A 17,050-nucleotide genomic window follows, 5' to 3' on the forward strand; every position below is an offset into this window, starting at 1 on the left:
AATTATTTTTGGAAAATGGGAATGTTGTATCGTAACTTTATCATATACCGTTAAATTCGTAATAAAATAAGCTTTATTTTGCTTATAAAAAGTAAAAATAAAAAAAAAATAGGTAAGTGGTAGGGAAAAGTATTAAAAAAAAAAAATAAAAAATTTTTTTTTGCTGTTATAAATTACTCTTCGAGCCATTCAACTTTCTTTTAAAACATTTTTTTCTATTTCTTATAGTTTCGACGATATACGCTTCGAAAGAAAAAAACCGATTTTCTTCAAAGGGATGTTTCACTCCTTTAAAGTGCGTATGGGCACGTATAAAAAAATACGTGTCCCTTATTTTTATCTGTACTACAACATATTAAAAGCTTGTTTTAATCTGAGGCGGATACTTCCCTGTGTTTCCTTGTAAGTTAAATAAATAAAGTTTTACTCAAGCTAAAGACTAAATATTTTTTTAAGCTTCCGCAAAATTTATCTAAATTACCATTTAACCAACTTTTTAAAATTATTGAATAACGTATCGTAATTTATTAAGCAAGTTACGTCAGATTGAGTTATTTTCATCTCTGATTAAAAGATATCTGTATATATATATATATATATATATATATATATATATATATATATATAAAGCTATGTGACTCTCCTGCACTTTTTACAATAAAATTGGAGAACTTATGTGTGTGCGTGCGTGCGCGTGTGCGTGTGCATGCGCACGCGTGTGCGTGTATGTATGATGTTTGTGCGAATTTTGCATTGAGTGTATGTATACATGTTTGAGCGAATTTTACTTACAATTAGTGTTTAGCATAGTGTTATGACTAATGCTAAAAAGTATTATGTGATATTTATTATTTGCAGATTTGATGATAGTTAATCCAGAAATTACGTGGGTTCTCGATATAACAATAGCGTACCCTCAAGGTAAACCACTCGATTTACCTACTATTATAACTGGTTCGAGATCTCCATGTGAGACGGTATTGTTTTATCGACTTTTCCCTAGTTCAATGGTAAGTACCTCGATATAAGAAAATATAATGGACGTGCATAGCTGTGTTATATTACGTAATATGTATCATAGGTTCCTCGCGAGCCGGAACAATTATCCAAATGGTTGTATGACAGATGGGTAGAGAAAGAGGTACTATTGGAACATTTTTATAAACATGGAACATTTCTGGGCACAAACGAATCGAACAGAGGCGGTTCCAAAGTACACCAGGATCCATTAAGATTCCTAGTCCTTCATTTATTCTTCATCACGTCTAGTTATATACATTATAGCATGCTTACGTACGTGCTATCTTGCTTTTGGTAAAATATTTTTTTATATTGTATGCAACGCACGATGGTCCGGTTTAAAGAAGAAAATCACACTAAACGAAGTAAGATATCCTTGCCTTAAACAACCATTTTGATGTTTATGAGAATAATTCTAATGAATGTACAGATTATTAAATTCGGCAAATATGCCTACATTACGAGTCATTTGTAACATTTATTTTATTTAATGCAACATTTGCAAATAGTTATGGTATTTACGAATGATACTTGTGTTTTGTGTTAAAACTAATATAAAATTAACATATTTTTAAACGTGATTTTAAATTATTAATACATTTTACGTTTAACAAAATAAATATAATTTTTTCTATAATTTTCATGCTGTATAGCTTTAAAATTTTTATCATGCTATGTATTTTCCATACTGTATATAGTATAAGTTACGTAACTAATCTGTTTTTATATAAATCAACGTTCGTGAACTTCGAATTTGACGATAACGGAACATTTTTAGAACGAAATCGTTGGTGACGCCAATTTATAGATTTATTTTCCTCACTTTAGATAGTATTGTAGGATATACAAATATTTAATTGTAAATTTAGATAAAATACACATAAGAATAAACATTTTATCCGTAATATCAAGTATTATGTAATCTCTTTTGTAGAGATTGCGTAATGCTTTTTGCCGTAAGTTCTTGAGAATACAAAAATAGTGTTTAGATTTTATATCGATATTAGATGATTTCACAGTTCTTAATTTACACAATCCTATCATATATTGCATAATAAATACTATCCGGTTTTATAGATTAAATTAAGTACGATAATTCACGTTAACTTTTATTACCTTCATCAATGTGTAAATGTATTTACACATACCTGATACTTGGTAGCAATGTAACAATATCTTTGTAATATAGCATTGTGTGTCTTATGTAAGTTGATTATAAAATGATATATATTCTATATCGACATACAATAGATGAAAGGGATTTTTGCAGTTGAATCTTTTAAAAAGGTATCAATTTATTTTTTGTGATATAATAGCAAAGGATATTTTACAAAGAAAATAACATCCATTCTATAAAAATAATTTTTTAACATTACATTAGGAATTTTGTAATGATAAGTTTGTAACTTTTAGTGATATATAAATTAGAATTAGATTAATGGAAAAACATAATTGTTTTAAAACTGAAAATAAATGAAAAAGGATATTGTACCAGATGTGTATGAAATAATAGACGAGATATATCTTTCACGTATCCAGAAACTATTGAATATGAAAATCTTAATCTTTTTGAAAATATTTGGCGTTTCTGTCTACAAATGCACGGCATAATTATACTATAATTATATATTATTATATAATTATATAACAACTGTTATATTTTTATGTTTTCAGAATTGGGTAAGTTTTTTTTTTTTAATTCTTTTAATATTTTTTGTATCTTTTGAAAGAATTTTGTGAAAACCATGTAAAAACTATAAACTTGAAACTTAGTACATTTATTTTTTTATATTTGAATATTTTTTACAAAATTTTTCAAGCATTAGAAAAAATCAATTTTTGCAATTAATAAATTTATACAAGCATGTCAAGAAAAAAATATTTTACTGCCATGATTTAAGATATAGAAATCATCTAAAAATTCTTAATCTACATAACTCTTAGGAGGATGCTAGCGACAGGTTTTACCGATTAGGCATTATTATTTTTAGACACGAAAATCTTTTTATTGATTACACAGAATTTGTTTCTTTTACAATTAAAGGATAGATAAGTGTATAGCAATGCAAAGTGGGGTCAATAATTTTATATATAAACACGAAAAAAATTAGAAAATTGTATTAGGAATTTTATTATAGATTTCTGTGGTTAACTGACAATTTGTTGCACATAAAAATTGTAAACTTTGTATTTATAAAACATGTTCTTTTATTGAAATTACATGAAAGAATAATCCTGTCTTTTTAGAAATAAACTAGAAGCTTTAATATAAGAGAAACATTTGAAAATTTGTATACATGTGTACATGCATTATTGATGTAGTAATTTGCAAAGATATGCTAATGTGTTACTCCTACGTCGATGTCATACGCACACACACATATATCAATTTGGTAAAACTGACGTCGTCAGCATCCCTTTAATTAAATGGAGTTTTCATCCGTTCTACAATTAAATTAAAAAATTGATTTTTGTAAAAACGATAGTTTTGAAAAATTTGATCTTTTTAAAAGAGTATAATGAGCTCGAGAGCCGCGCTGGGTGTTGAACGCAATAATTAAAACAAGTAGGTAAATTCGTGTATATGTTTCGACCTTTAATAATATGGTCTTCTTCAGTACAAACAAGTATTTGTAACAATGATTAACAACGGTGTTTGATCCTATTTTTTAAAAGATAAATTGAATTATAATTATGTTAATTACCAATTCTGTGGAAAGTCCGTAGAACAATAACATCCATTGACTGTCAGTTATAGGTTAACAGAAGAAAATCAAGATCTCTCAGAAACGTGCCGTGACATATGTTTCGGAAACTTAGGCATGGCGAGCTATAAATAACTTTTGGTTATTTATAGCTTGTCATGCCTAAGTTTCCAATTCTGTGGAAAGTCCGTATGAATGTTATTGTTCTACGGACTTTTCACAGAATTGGTAATTAACATAATTATAATTCAATTTATCTTTTAAAGAATAGGATCAAACACCTTGTTGTTAATCATTGTTACAAATACTTGTTTGTAATGAAGAAGACCGCATTATTAAAGGTCGAAATGTATACACGAATTTATCTACTTGTTTTGATTATTGCGTTCAATATCCAGCGCGGCTCTCAAGCTCGTTTATACTCTTTCAATTTTTGTATTATTACATTTGAGCCCTTCTCACATTATGATTGATCTTTTTGCTTTTTTCAAGAGTTTTTTACTATGAACATAGAAAAGTTAGAATTTTTTATTATAGATTGGACCAGAGAAAAAAAAATGTGAATATCTCGTAAAAATTTGGAGTCTATTAGATTAAAACTAGACGAGTTAATGTGGCAACAATGTTGAAAAATTTTGTTTTGAAAAATATCTTTAAAATTTTGCAAACAGTTTATTTGTTAAGGCTCCTGAGTACTCGCCGCGGCCATATTGAAGTCGTGACGTCAGAAGCGAGAAATTGCGTGAAATGACACGTAATTTTGTCCGACATGCCATTTGTAAATAAAGCCAATTTGGATAAAACAAACTAAGCAGATGACTTTAAAACACTTCTAAATATCGGTCACGACTATCCTTTTTCCGCCTAACAATCAGTAAATAATTGTAAAAAGCATGTAAAGTGAAGCAATTGAAACAGGAAAACACATGGACACATAATTTTGTCCGACGTGCCATTTCTAAATAATGCCAATTTGGATAAAACAGACTAATCAGATGGCTTTAAAACACTTCTAAATATCGGTCTCGACTATCCTTTTTTCGCCTAGCAGTCAGTAAATAGTCGTAAAAAGCACGTAAAGTGACGTCTATTCAGACAGGAAAACACACGGATAGCTATTAAAAGGAGTGAAAAATGTACTTTTATGTATAAAATTCAAAGAAACTTTACTCGCGGTCCAGTTTTACGAATTTGGTAAATACGAGACAAGTCATGTTTTTACAATGAAACACATAATAACAAAATGACACGCACGATAACATTTCATCGTCAATCTGTCACGTTTCACGTGTATTAGTTCTAATTTTGTCCGCGACGAAATGTCGCTACCGTCAACGCGGAGTTCTCGGCTGAGGAGTCAGGAGCCTTAAGGCTCCTGAGTACTCGCCGCGGCCATATTGAAGTCGTGACGTCAGAAGCGAAAAATTGCATGAAATGACACGTAATTTTGTCCGATGTGCCATTTGTAAATCCAATTTGGATAAAACAAACAGATAATCAGATGGCTTTAAAATACTCATAAAAATGGATCAAGACTATCTTTTTTCCGCCTAACAGTCAATAAATAGTCGTAAAAAGCATGTAAAGTGAAACTATTCAAACAGAAAAACACGTGGTTAAGGTAAAGTTTCCGACATGCCATTTGTAAATAAAGACAATTTAGATAAAACAGACTAATCAAATAGCTTTAAAACACTTGTAAAAATGGGTAAAGATTATTTTTTTCGTCTAGTAGTCACAGTAAATAGTCGTAAAAAGTACGTAAAGTGACGCCTATTCAGACAGGAGAACACGCGGATAGCTATTGAAAGGAATGAAAAATGCTTTTATGTATAAAATAAAAATAAAAGAAACTTGGGTTCATTTTTACGAATTTGATAAATACGAGACAAGTCATATTTTCATAATGAAACACATAATAACAAAATGACGCACGACAACATCTCATCGTCAATCTGTCACGTTTTACGTCTATTAGTTCTAATTTTGTCTGCGACAGAATGTCGCTACCGTCAACACGGAGTTCTCGGCTGAGGAATCAGGAACCTTAATAAAAACTTATGCAAATGTCTTACCTTTAATCCTTTCCCTTCCCTTCTTTTTCGTTCACTCGCTCACTCACTCAAATCACAGTATATAAAAGCGTAATTCTCTTTCTTATGTGAAGCCAAAAATATAAAAGTATTTAAGATTAATTTTTTTAAATATCACGTTGTATATTGATTTGTTTTTTACATATGTATACTTTATGCTACATATGTATTTTTAAATACAGAATATCAGAAATATGTATTTTATAAAATGAAATATAAATGTTAATGTATAAAAGTATATAGTTTTTATTTTAAAAACAAAATTTGGGTATTATATCTTAATTTGTTAAAAAAATATTACTACATGCCTATCGTCTACATTGTATAAAACACAACATAAATTACTTCTTTAAGAGTTTGCTCTTTTATTTAACAAATATATATTATAATATAATTTTTATATTTATTTGTAATCCGATTTCTCTAATATAATAAATTAGAAAAAGAGTATAAAGGCAGGGTGGAAGAGTAAGTGAAAGAAAAGTTCAGATATTACTGTATAGTGTTTCAACCTGCGTATGCGCGCTGTGATTTTGATTTTATTAATATTAAAATTTGACACTATCCAGGATGTATCACGTGCGGAGGTACAGCCCACTTAATACCTCTTACAAGGAAACATCGCGAAGTGTCACATCCCGATTTTAATGAAACTTTACATACATTTAGATAACATGTAATGACCCCGTTTTGCGCACGGACAGTGGTCGGTCGGTGGACGAGAGCGCGAGGGATTGCAGAGAAAGAAATAGACTTCCGATTAGATGACAAAGAATTAACCGTTTATTGCTGAGTTGATATAAAAGTGAATGCGAGATAATACAGATATGATACATAAAAGATACGGCGTGGGTACGCTTATTCGGAATAATAACAAGGACTATTTACAAGCAGATGCGACTACGGAGATGGCAAATCACGAGGTGGACGCGGATGGAGATACATGGTATACAGAAAATGTACGGACGTTTTATTTACAATCGGCAAGACGGCATTTGTCGGATTTGCACGTATTTACCGCGAATTCGGCCGAGCTAGAGATAGCACGTGCGGCTACGGCCGCACAACAGACACATAGTACGGTGTGGCGTGGGCACAGCGGAAAGTCGACCGGAATACGGATCCGTGACTTCGGCGCGTGTTTCGTCGCGATGCGGTTAACACCGCTATCGTTGCCGGCCGGACACTACCATGCGCCAAATAGAGCACGGAACTCCGTACCCCCTTACGCGTGGCAATGTCAGACACTGGATGTAGTGAGGACGATTTGCCTCCAACCAAGTGTTCTCGGTGGAGCCCAAGTTGACTTAAGCCCCATGCTGAAGTGGGAGCGGAATTGGAACGATCTGCTGGTCGAGTAACTCGACGAGAACCAAGGCACTTAATTCCGACGGAGACCTGGGAAAGCGTCTCTTCGGAGAAGCGGACAGGATCGGAAAGCGAAGTTTCGTGGAATCGGTCGGCTTATATACCCGTATCTCGAGTAGTCGAGGACGTTCGAGGAGGCGTTGGCTTTTTTCAGTGGCCAGTGTCCCCGTCACTCGAGATCAGTTCCACGGGATGGAGTTTGCCACGACGTCACGTGGTGTCGGCGGACGCGCGAATGCGTCGTTAATTCATGGTCGGTCGAGTACGCCTGTACCGGTCGACGCCAATTTGGACGTACGGAGCAACGTTCGAGGCGTTTTGTTACAACATAATTAGATGATTTTAGAAAATATCAGTTGTGGCGAATATACGGTTTCAAGGGGAAATCATTCTTTATGTGTATAACGATTTACAGCTTTTTCCTTATATCTCAAAAACTATTCGAGATATCAAAAAATGTTTTATACAAAAGATTTACAATAAAATTACCTCTATTCATCCACGTCAACAAAATAAAAAAATAATTTATTTTTTAAAATTAAAAAGAATTGTTTAAAGAATTATTCTTAAAAAATATTATTGACGTTGTAACGATACGCCCCTCCACCGTCCGTGCGCCTCCGTTCCGTCCACCGAACACCGAACGCCGAGTGCAGCCGAGGACCACGTGCGCGCACAACCGAACTTCGCCGTGCAACCACGCGGCGACACGCGCGCCGGCCGTGGCGTTCCGTAACGCTCCCACTCCGGCTCAACCGACCGAGCGCGCGGATTGGCTTGCTCGACTGCGCGTTCGGATATATAAGCCGGCAGTGAGAACGCACAAGTCAGATCCGTCCGACTATCCGACCCGTCCACAGACCGAGCATTCTCGATCGCTCCTTAAAGACGAGCATTCTCGTCGCACTCCGATACCCTCGACGGGCATTCCCGTCGCTATCCTCGACCAGTCGTCTCAGATACCCTCGACGAGCATTCTCGTCATCATCACCGGCCGAGCATTCTCGACCAATCACGTCCGAGACCCTCGACGAGCATTCTCGTCATCATCACCGGCCGAGCATTCTCGACCAATCACGTCCGAGATCCTCGACGAGCATTCTCGTCATCATCACCGGCCGAGCATTCTCGACCAATCACGTCCGAGATCCTCGACGAGCATTCTCGTCATCATCACCGGCCGAGCATTCTCGACCAATCACCGTCGTCCTCGAATACCGTTACCGTCGAACCGACAAACTTCGTAACCCATATCGGCAGGGCACAAGCAACCTGTCGATCGAGCGCCCCACTTGCACGGGGCGCGCTCGGGCGAATCGCAGCGGCGACCGCGCCGGCAACGACCCGCATTTGCGCACACGCTTACACGACCGCGTTAGCCAATCCCGCCGCGCCCCGCGACTCCCCGACCGTACGGGCAAGCCGCCCGCATAACTTCTTAGCTTAGCCGAAAAACTTGTGCATAAATAGTTCTAGCATTAGATATAAACCGCGCCGCGTAACTGGTAAGCCGAGTACCAGCCATATTGTTACCTCTATCGGTATCGCTTTGCGATCTCTCTGTTATTAGCGCGATCATTATCTTTTATTTTCATATCTCTCTATTTTGTTAGTTCTTTTATTTCCATTCCTGTTCATTCTGTCAACTCTTTTTGCAACTGTTATTATCAATAAAGCATCCACTGTCTTTTGCTACGTAAAACACTGGGTATAGTCATTGCGGACACCTGACCAACCGACGAGCCTTATCCGGTCCGATCCCGAAGTTCCCGCACCGCACCGAACCGACCGAAACCGCGTACCGTTACAACGTGAATAAATAAAGGTAATTTTATTGTGAAATTTTTGTATAAAACCTTTTTTTCTATTTTGAATGGTTTTTGAGATATAGCGAGAAAAGCTAAAAATCGCTATATATAAGGACTGATTTCACTCCGTAAAATTGTTTTTTGGCAATAAAATTTTCAGAACTTTTTAAAAATGTAATTATTAAGATGATAAAATGCTATCATTTCCACATCACCTGTCATGAGGTAAATTAGCATGGCGCGCTTTTTTTTTATAGTGGTTACTTCCGTAGGTCTAATTCAGTCTCTATTCCACTCTATTTTTTAATGATGAATTCGAAATGCCGTCCTCACTCTCTTGAAAGATATATTATTACATAAAAATTTATCCAACTTTTATATGACAAAATATCTTATGTTATAATATGTACTACAAAGTAATATATAATTTATTTTTCTTCAAGCTTACATTGCCGAGAAGGGGACTTGGTTTACAATAGTTTCTTAATCACTCATTCATCCATACTCTATACTAATCTTATGTTCTACGCCTTCCTTACTTATACTCCACCACGCACTTATATTTTTTTTCTTTTCTTATCATATTTTTCTTATCATATCTTATTTTCTTACTTATTGTCTATAATATCGCTACTCACAGCCGTTCACAGCCTTTGTTTTTATAGTACCTAACCCTACGTGCTACCTTGTAACACCTAATACTATCACTATAATACTATCTTACAATCTACTTCCCTATCACTTTTTATTTCCTATTTCCTACCTATTTTATTCCCACTCTTTTTTTTGCTCTCCTCTTCCACTTCTATTTTTTCCTTTAGTTTCTTTTTCCTTTCTTTCCATAATTTCTGAATTATTTTTCCTTTACACCAACCTAAATTTTCATTATATATCGCTTCTAAAATTTTGTTACTAACTCTTCCTAAGTCTGCAAACCATTCCCTAATTTCCTCGCATTCTTTCACATAATGATTCATGCCATCGCTTCCTTTACCACAGAATAAACACGCCCATTGTCTCGTCTATCCAATATTTGTTTACAAGCTCTAAGTTTCCACACCTTAATTTTATCATTGCTCTCACCTCATTACCCCTGCTTGTATTTGCGATATTCCTTACCTCTAAATACCTAGGAATTCTACCTTTTAAGTCTATTTCCCTCTACCTCTTATTATATTTTGCTTTAGCTACCTTTCCATTCTCCCATTGTCTCTGCACCTCCTTTTCTCTTTGTATCAATTCTGCTTCTAAGTCATATTTTCTAATCTCTTTTATTCCCCACCCATTCCTATTATAATACCTCTCTCTTTCTTTGCTGTATTTGTCCTTCTAACCGTATTGTTCTTTCTCCCTCCCAGCATTCTTTCACTATATCCCCTGCCCTACCCTTTTTGATCCTACTCTTGATTGTACCTCCTAGCTCTAATCCCTCATCCTATTCTTATCCATCACTAATTCCCTTGTTATAATATACCTTGGTGTGCAGAATTTCAAGCCAAAAATCCATCTCACATAATCCATCATTATCTTTTCTAAATTTTCCTTCTCTTCCCATCCCCAATTCTACTCCATATGACATTCCACTTTGTACTAATTGTAAGTACTTGAATAGTATCCATCTTCTTTTAAAATCATTTCTACATATCCTCTCACCTAATCCCCAGATCTTTCTCGCGACTATTTTTCTTTTTTCGCATAATTCTTTAATATATTCCTTACTACTTCTATTCCTATTTAACATAAAACCTAAGTATTTAAAGCTTTTTACCTCCTTTATCATCTCCCTATTTCCGTTTCTTGATTTTTTTTTCTTATTTACTACAAGCATTTTTGTTTTTTCTATAGGCATAACTCTAATTTCCTTTCTGTCAAAACACGTTTAAACGTACCTATCATATCTAACATTGCATCCCTATTATTCGCTGTTAAAACTATGTCGTCCGCATACGCTAAGTTCCATATCCTAAGCCTACCTATTGCTACCTCGCCTATATTCCTATTTTCCATCTTTTCCCCCAATTTCGCTATATATAAATTGAACAGAAGTGGACTCATCACACAGCCTTGCCTTACTCCTTTTCCTGTGATAAAACTTTCTGTGTATCCTTGCTCCGTCCTCACCAGCTGCTCCTTTATTCCTTTCCTTCTTATTATTCTCCACAATGTCTCTCTGTCTACTTTATCGAATGCCGCCTTCAAGTTCGTAAACATCAAATATACTTTTCCTTTTTTCTCTCCTTTTTTCTTTTCTTTTGTGTCACGTAATTCAAAACAAATATATTATCCATCGTTGATCTTTCTTTTTTGAACTTGTCGGCCTATTTGACTCGTCGCCACTATACCCCTTTCTTCTACTTCCATCTGCAGCCTATTTCTAATTAGCTCTGCATATATCTTGTATGCTGTGCACAGTAAGGATATTCCTCTATAGTTGCCTACTGTTTCCTTATCCCCTCTTTTGTACAGAGGTACCACGATGCCTTTCTTCCAATCTTTTGGTATCGTTCCTATTTTCCATATTTGTTTTATCGGATTCTTCATTCTTTTCCATAGACTCTTACCAGTGTATTTCCATGCCTCTATCGGTATTCCGTCAATTTCTGCAGCCTTCCTTTTTTTCATGTTATTTAGAGCTTTCGTTTATCTCCGCTTCTTGTATTTCTTCGTCTCTCTGTTCTTCCTCAATAACATTTGCACCGGCGTCTACTCCAGGCAGGTTCCCGCCCAAACTCTTCATCGCACGCCGCCGCTGCCCCTCTTCTTTCTCTTTATCCTCCATCCTCTCTTCTTTCTCCGAACCTTCCAACAGGTCTTTAAAGTATTTCCTCCTTACTTTTTTTCCTATCCTTTTTATTATCCTTGGTCTTTTGCTTCTATTTTTGTTTATATATTTCCATATCTCCGCCTTACTCTTCATTCCTCTCAATTCTTCTTCTTCTTCCTCCCTTTTTTCTCTCTGCTTCTTCTCCAATAGTTCCTTAAAATTCTTTTTCTCCTTGATATAATCTTCTCTTTCTATTTTTCCTTTTTTCTATTTCTTGTATATCCTCTTCACCTCTTTTTTTTCTTGTGCAGCTTTGGTACAGCTTCTACCAATCCTTGTCTCCAAGCTCTACCTTTTTCCTCTTATTTTCTTCCTTTTCATGACCTTGTGCACTATCTTCTTTATCTTTTCCCATTTTTCCTCAATTGTATCGTCCTCCTTTTCTTCCAGCTTTTCCGCTTCACACAGTTCCTCCGTTATTTCTGCACTTTTCTTGCTTTTTTTGTCCTATACTATTATTTCTATTTCTTCTTCCTCTTCTTCTTCTTCTCGATCTCTTTCTTCTTCCTCTATGACCTTCATCTCCAATAGAGATGAGTCCACTCTGTCCCCTACTATAAACTTACAAGTTTTATTGCGTATATTTCCATTTACAATAACATAATCAATAACCGAACATCCTTTCGCCTCTACATATGTATATTGTCCCTCCCAATCACCTTCTATTGTCCCATTCAAAATATACCACCCTTTCTCCATTATCTGTCCTACCAAATTTCTTCTTCCATTTCCTATCATCTTGTTCTTGCTATACCTCGCTATTTTTCCTTCTCCTATATCTCCTATTATCAAATTTCTTTCCTCTTCTTCCCCTAAATATTTTCTAGTTTCTCTCTTAGACCCTTTCCCCCTTGTACTCCGTACACAGATATAATTTTCACTCTCTTCCTCTCTCTTCCTACCTCTGTCATTACCATCTCCTTTTCTTCCTTTATTATTTTTAGCTTATTTACCTGTCTTATTCCTTTTTCCTTTATACCTAGTATAAAACCTCCCCTCGCCTTCCTTTTCTTTCTCTCTTTTTTCGCGAAGCTACACGCCCATTCATGTGTTCCTGGCAATTTTTCTTTGATTTTTTTCCATCCTATTTTCTCTACCCAGGTTTCACACATACTAATAATGTCGTATTCTTTTATATATTTCCAAAACTCCCCATCCTTATTACTTATTCCTGCTACGTTCCAAAATACGTATTTTTTCCTATTCTCGGATGCGAGAGTGAGAGGGAAATGGAAAAACTGAGAGATACTGTGAGAAAAAAACTTGGTGGCGATTACAAAGTCACAGAACCAAAAGGTGTAAAACCGAAAATAAAAGTTGTTAACGTGGGAGATGAAGAAATACAGCTAGATGATACAATCCTGATTGACACGATCACGAAGCAAAACAAAATAGACGAAGAATTTGACCTAAAAATTGTGAAGAGGATGGTTAAAAGTAGAAGTGATGAGAATACAGATGTAAGAGGAAGGAAAAAAGAGGATGGTTCCATATTACTGGAGGTGGATGAAAGGACACACGAGATTCTGCTGAAAAGGGAGAAAATAAATATTGGATGGAGGAAGTATCCTGTATTTGATCATACAGTGTTAAGAGATATTTTAAATGTTTGGGTTTCTACCATATTGCGAAAAATTGTAAACGAAACGAGACATGTCATAAATGTGCGGAAAACCACATGTAAGATTGCAAGGCAACAAAGATGAGATGTACAAATTGTATGCACAAGATTAAAACATACAACGTAAAGATATGTGACGGACACGATGCTTTGAGTAGGAAATGTCCAACGTTCATCAGAGCATTAGAGAAGGAGAAGAGAAGAACTGGTCGGGAGTTTACTAAATAGCAATCACCGAAGGATTCAATTGTATACACGAATGCACAGAGTTTTATGGCGCACAAAGATGAAATTCAAGATTATATGAAGAGGATGAACTTTGCAGTCATGGCATTATCGGAGACTAGGCTCATTCCAGAAATCGAAGACAGTGAAGTGAATGCACCGGGATATAGTTTAGTTAGATGCGACGGAGAAAATAGAAACACAGGAGGCGTGATGTTTTATATAAGAGACGATATTAAATATGAGGTAATAGTTAAGGAAAAGATAGTATCAAACTGTTGGTGTGTGGCGATCGAGATAAGAGATAAATTATACAGAGGAGTGATTTTAGTTGTGTATCATTCACCGAGTGCATCAGATGGAGATTTCTTAAGATTTCTAGAGGATATTATGGACCTTCTAGGAACGAAAGGGCAATGCATTATGTTAGGTGACTTTAATATAGATTTAATGATAGGTTGATAGGTTTTATGCGAAAAAATTAATAAGTAAGATGTTGTGTCTGGGTATGAAACAATATGTAGACAAACCTACGAGGATTATAAAAGATAACCAAACTTTAATAGATTTAATTTTTGCAAACATTAAGATAAACTGTGATGTATATGATGTGCCAAAGATAGCAGATCATGTATGGTTAAGCGTGGAACTCAACAGAGGCAATGTTAATGATAAATATAGAGTATTTGTTGGTAGAGATTATAGTAAATTCCAAATAGATGAATTTTTATGTGCAGTGGAGGAAGGATTAGAACTAAGACAGGATTTAGAAGTAAATGAAAGAGCAGGGAAATTTGTTCAGAATATGGTAGCGGCGTTAGATATTGTAGCACCAAAGAAAAAGTTTAGAATTCCTAAGATATGGGAAGGAAAAAAATGGTACTCGGAGGATATAAGACTAGCGTCAAGTGTAAGGGACGAGGCGTATGCAAGGGCGGTGTATACGGCCAATGAATAAGATTGGGCTCAGTTTAAAAGGGAAAGAAATGCGGTAGTGAAGTTAATTAGAAAGAAAAAGAAAGAATATTTTGAGAACATGATAGATGATAATAAAAATGATCCGACACTAATGTGGAAAACTTTAAAGGAAGTCATAAGAGGAGAGGCCATGGGGTTAAAAGAAATTAATAACGTAGACTTTGAAGTATTAGACAATGGTGAAGAATGTACTTTAGCGGACAAATTCAATTTATTTTATATACCAGAGTATCTGGGACATAATAGAGTCTATAGGAGATATTGACAGGAAAAGTTTAAAAACTACCTGTGTTATTGAAAGTAGAGGTAGTATTGAAATGTTTGAGCCAGTTATTGTACAAAAACTAGAACACATTGTTATGACCTTACCGCGAAAGAAAGGCACTGATGAGGGAATATCTAGTGGTATACTAAAAATGAGCTCTCATGTGATAAAGGATGAACTTCTAAGAATAGTAAATGATTCGTTAATAGGTGGTATATGTCCGGAGGGATGGAAAACATCTACTATAATACCCATTCCTAAGATAGCAAAACCAAAGAAAACAAGCGAATACAGACCAATTAATGTTTTACCAATTTATGAGAAAGTCTTAGAGTTAGTTGTAAAGGAACAAAAAGAAAACTACCTACACAGTAATGATATTATAACAAAGCATCAGTCAGGTTTCAGAAAATATCATTCATGTGAGTCAACGATACAAAGTCTCATGGATGATTGGAAAGTAACAATTAGCGAAGGACAAATGATAGTAATATTCCTGGATTTAAAACGAACGTTTGAAACAGTAGATAGGACAAGGCTGCTAGAAAAATTAGACAAATATGGCATGAGAGGAAAGGTATTAGAGTGGTTTAGAACATATTTAAGCAATAGAACACAACAGGTTAGATTTAACAAACAATGGTCGAAGCGTGTTAAAACGGAATATGGAGTGCCTCAAGGATCCGTACTAGGGCCTTTACTATTTACTACATATATATAGTATATATATATATGTATATATATATATATATATATATATATATATATATACTATATATATATAAACGATATTATAGAATTCTGCCCGAAGGAATGCAATATAAAAATGTTTGCTGACGATGCGCTAGTATTTGTTAGTGGGGAGGATAGTGAAAAGTTAGAGAGGAAAATGAACATGGTATTTAGTATAGTAGAAGCATGGATGAGTGTTAATAAGTTGAAAATGAATGTGAGTAAAACAAAATACATGATAATGAGAAGCGTAAGAAAGGAACGGAGAGGTAATGTTATGTGAAGAGCTCTGACGGAATCGAATTAGAATGCGTTGATAAAATAAAATATTTGGGTGTAATTATCGATGATAAGCTCCAATTTAAGTACCACTGTGATTATATACTTAAGAAAATAGGGAAAAAGACCAGTTTTTTAAATAGAATAGGTAGCTTCGTATCAGCATACACGAGATTTATTGTATAAGTCTATCATAGCGCCTCATTTTGAATACTGTGCTACTCTATTAGTTGGGATGGGTGAAACTCAAATGAATAAACTGCAGATGGCTCAAAACCGTGCCATGAGAGTAATTTTGCAGTGCAATAGATTTACCAAAATTGATCACATGCTGCAGGCGTTACAGTTTATGTCTATAAGGCAACGATTGAGTTATAACGTGAATGTATTTATTTTTAAAATCTTAAATGGCATGGCTTCGGTGGCATTGGAAAATAAAATAGAAATAGTGGGTAGAGAATATGATAGACAAACGAGGCACACAGGAAACTTAATAGTAACTTTTCGTAAAACTGGAAGTGCTCAAAAAAATCTTTTATGAGGGTATAAAAATGTATAACTCGTTACTCACTGAGATTAAGCAATGTAGAAAAATAGTAACGTTTAAGAGATTGTTAAGAGAATACATATCAGTTAATGTATAATGATTTTTTGTATATGAGATACCTGCGAAAGCTATAATAAAGTCAATCAATCAATCTCTCTCTCTCTTTCCCCCTCCCCCTTTTCTCCCTCTCTCCCCTCCCCCTTCTCTTTCTTCCTCCTCTTCTCTTGTCTATCTCTTTCCTTTCTTCTTTTTTACCTCCTCTCTTTCTAATTCTAACTCTATTTCCTCTCACATTTTCCATATCCCTTTAACTCTAACCCTACCCGTTCCTGCCTTTAATTCTACACCTTTTTCTTTTTGCTCTTTTGCTCTTTTACTGTGTATTCTTTTCTGCACTTTTCTTTCTTCCTAATTTAAATCATTTTTTATATATATGTTTTCCCCTTTCAATTTATACTTGTTTCTTATAATTTCTTTTTTGCAGTCATTTTCTAATTTTATTAAAATTATTTTACCGCTCTCTCTGTAATTGACTACCTTACCCTCTACATCTACACCTCTTTTTTCTTTTATTAAAGCCACTGC

At 34.9% G+C, this 17,050-nt stretch overlaps 1 protein-coding gene across 1 annotated transcript in view; it reads left to right on the forward strand.

Annotated features, from left to right (window-relative positions):
• LOC105208043 (acyl-CoA:lysophosphatidylglycerol acyltransferase 1) overlaps window positions 1-2,530 on the forward strand; it is a 70,318-nt gene extending 67,788 nt beyond the window's left edge. The window contains exons 5-6 of the mRNA XM_026139056.2: window positions 859-1,010; window positions 1,082-2,530. Of these exons, the coding sequence (XP_025994841.1) occupies window positions 859-1,010; window positions 1,082-1,318 (389 nt within the window). The 3' untranslated portion in view covers window positions 1,319-2,530. The remainder of the gene's footprint in view (window positions 1-858; window positions 1,011-1,081) is intronic.
• The last annotated feature ends 14,520 nt before the right edge of the window (window positions 2,531-17,050 follow it).

The sequence above is a fragment of the Solenopsis invicta genome, chromosome 12 (genome assembly GCF_016802725.1).
Source record: "Solenopsis invicta isolate M01_SB chromosome 12, UNIL_Sinv_3.0, whole genome shotgun sequence".
Taxonomy (NCBI): Eukaryota; Metazoa; Arthropoda; class Insecta; order Hymenoptera; family Formicidae; genus Solenopsis; species Solenopsis invicta.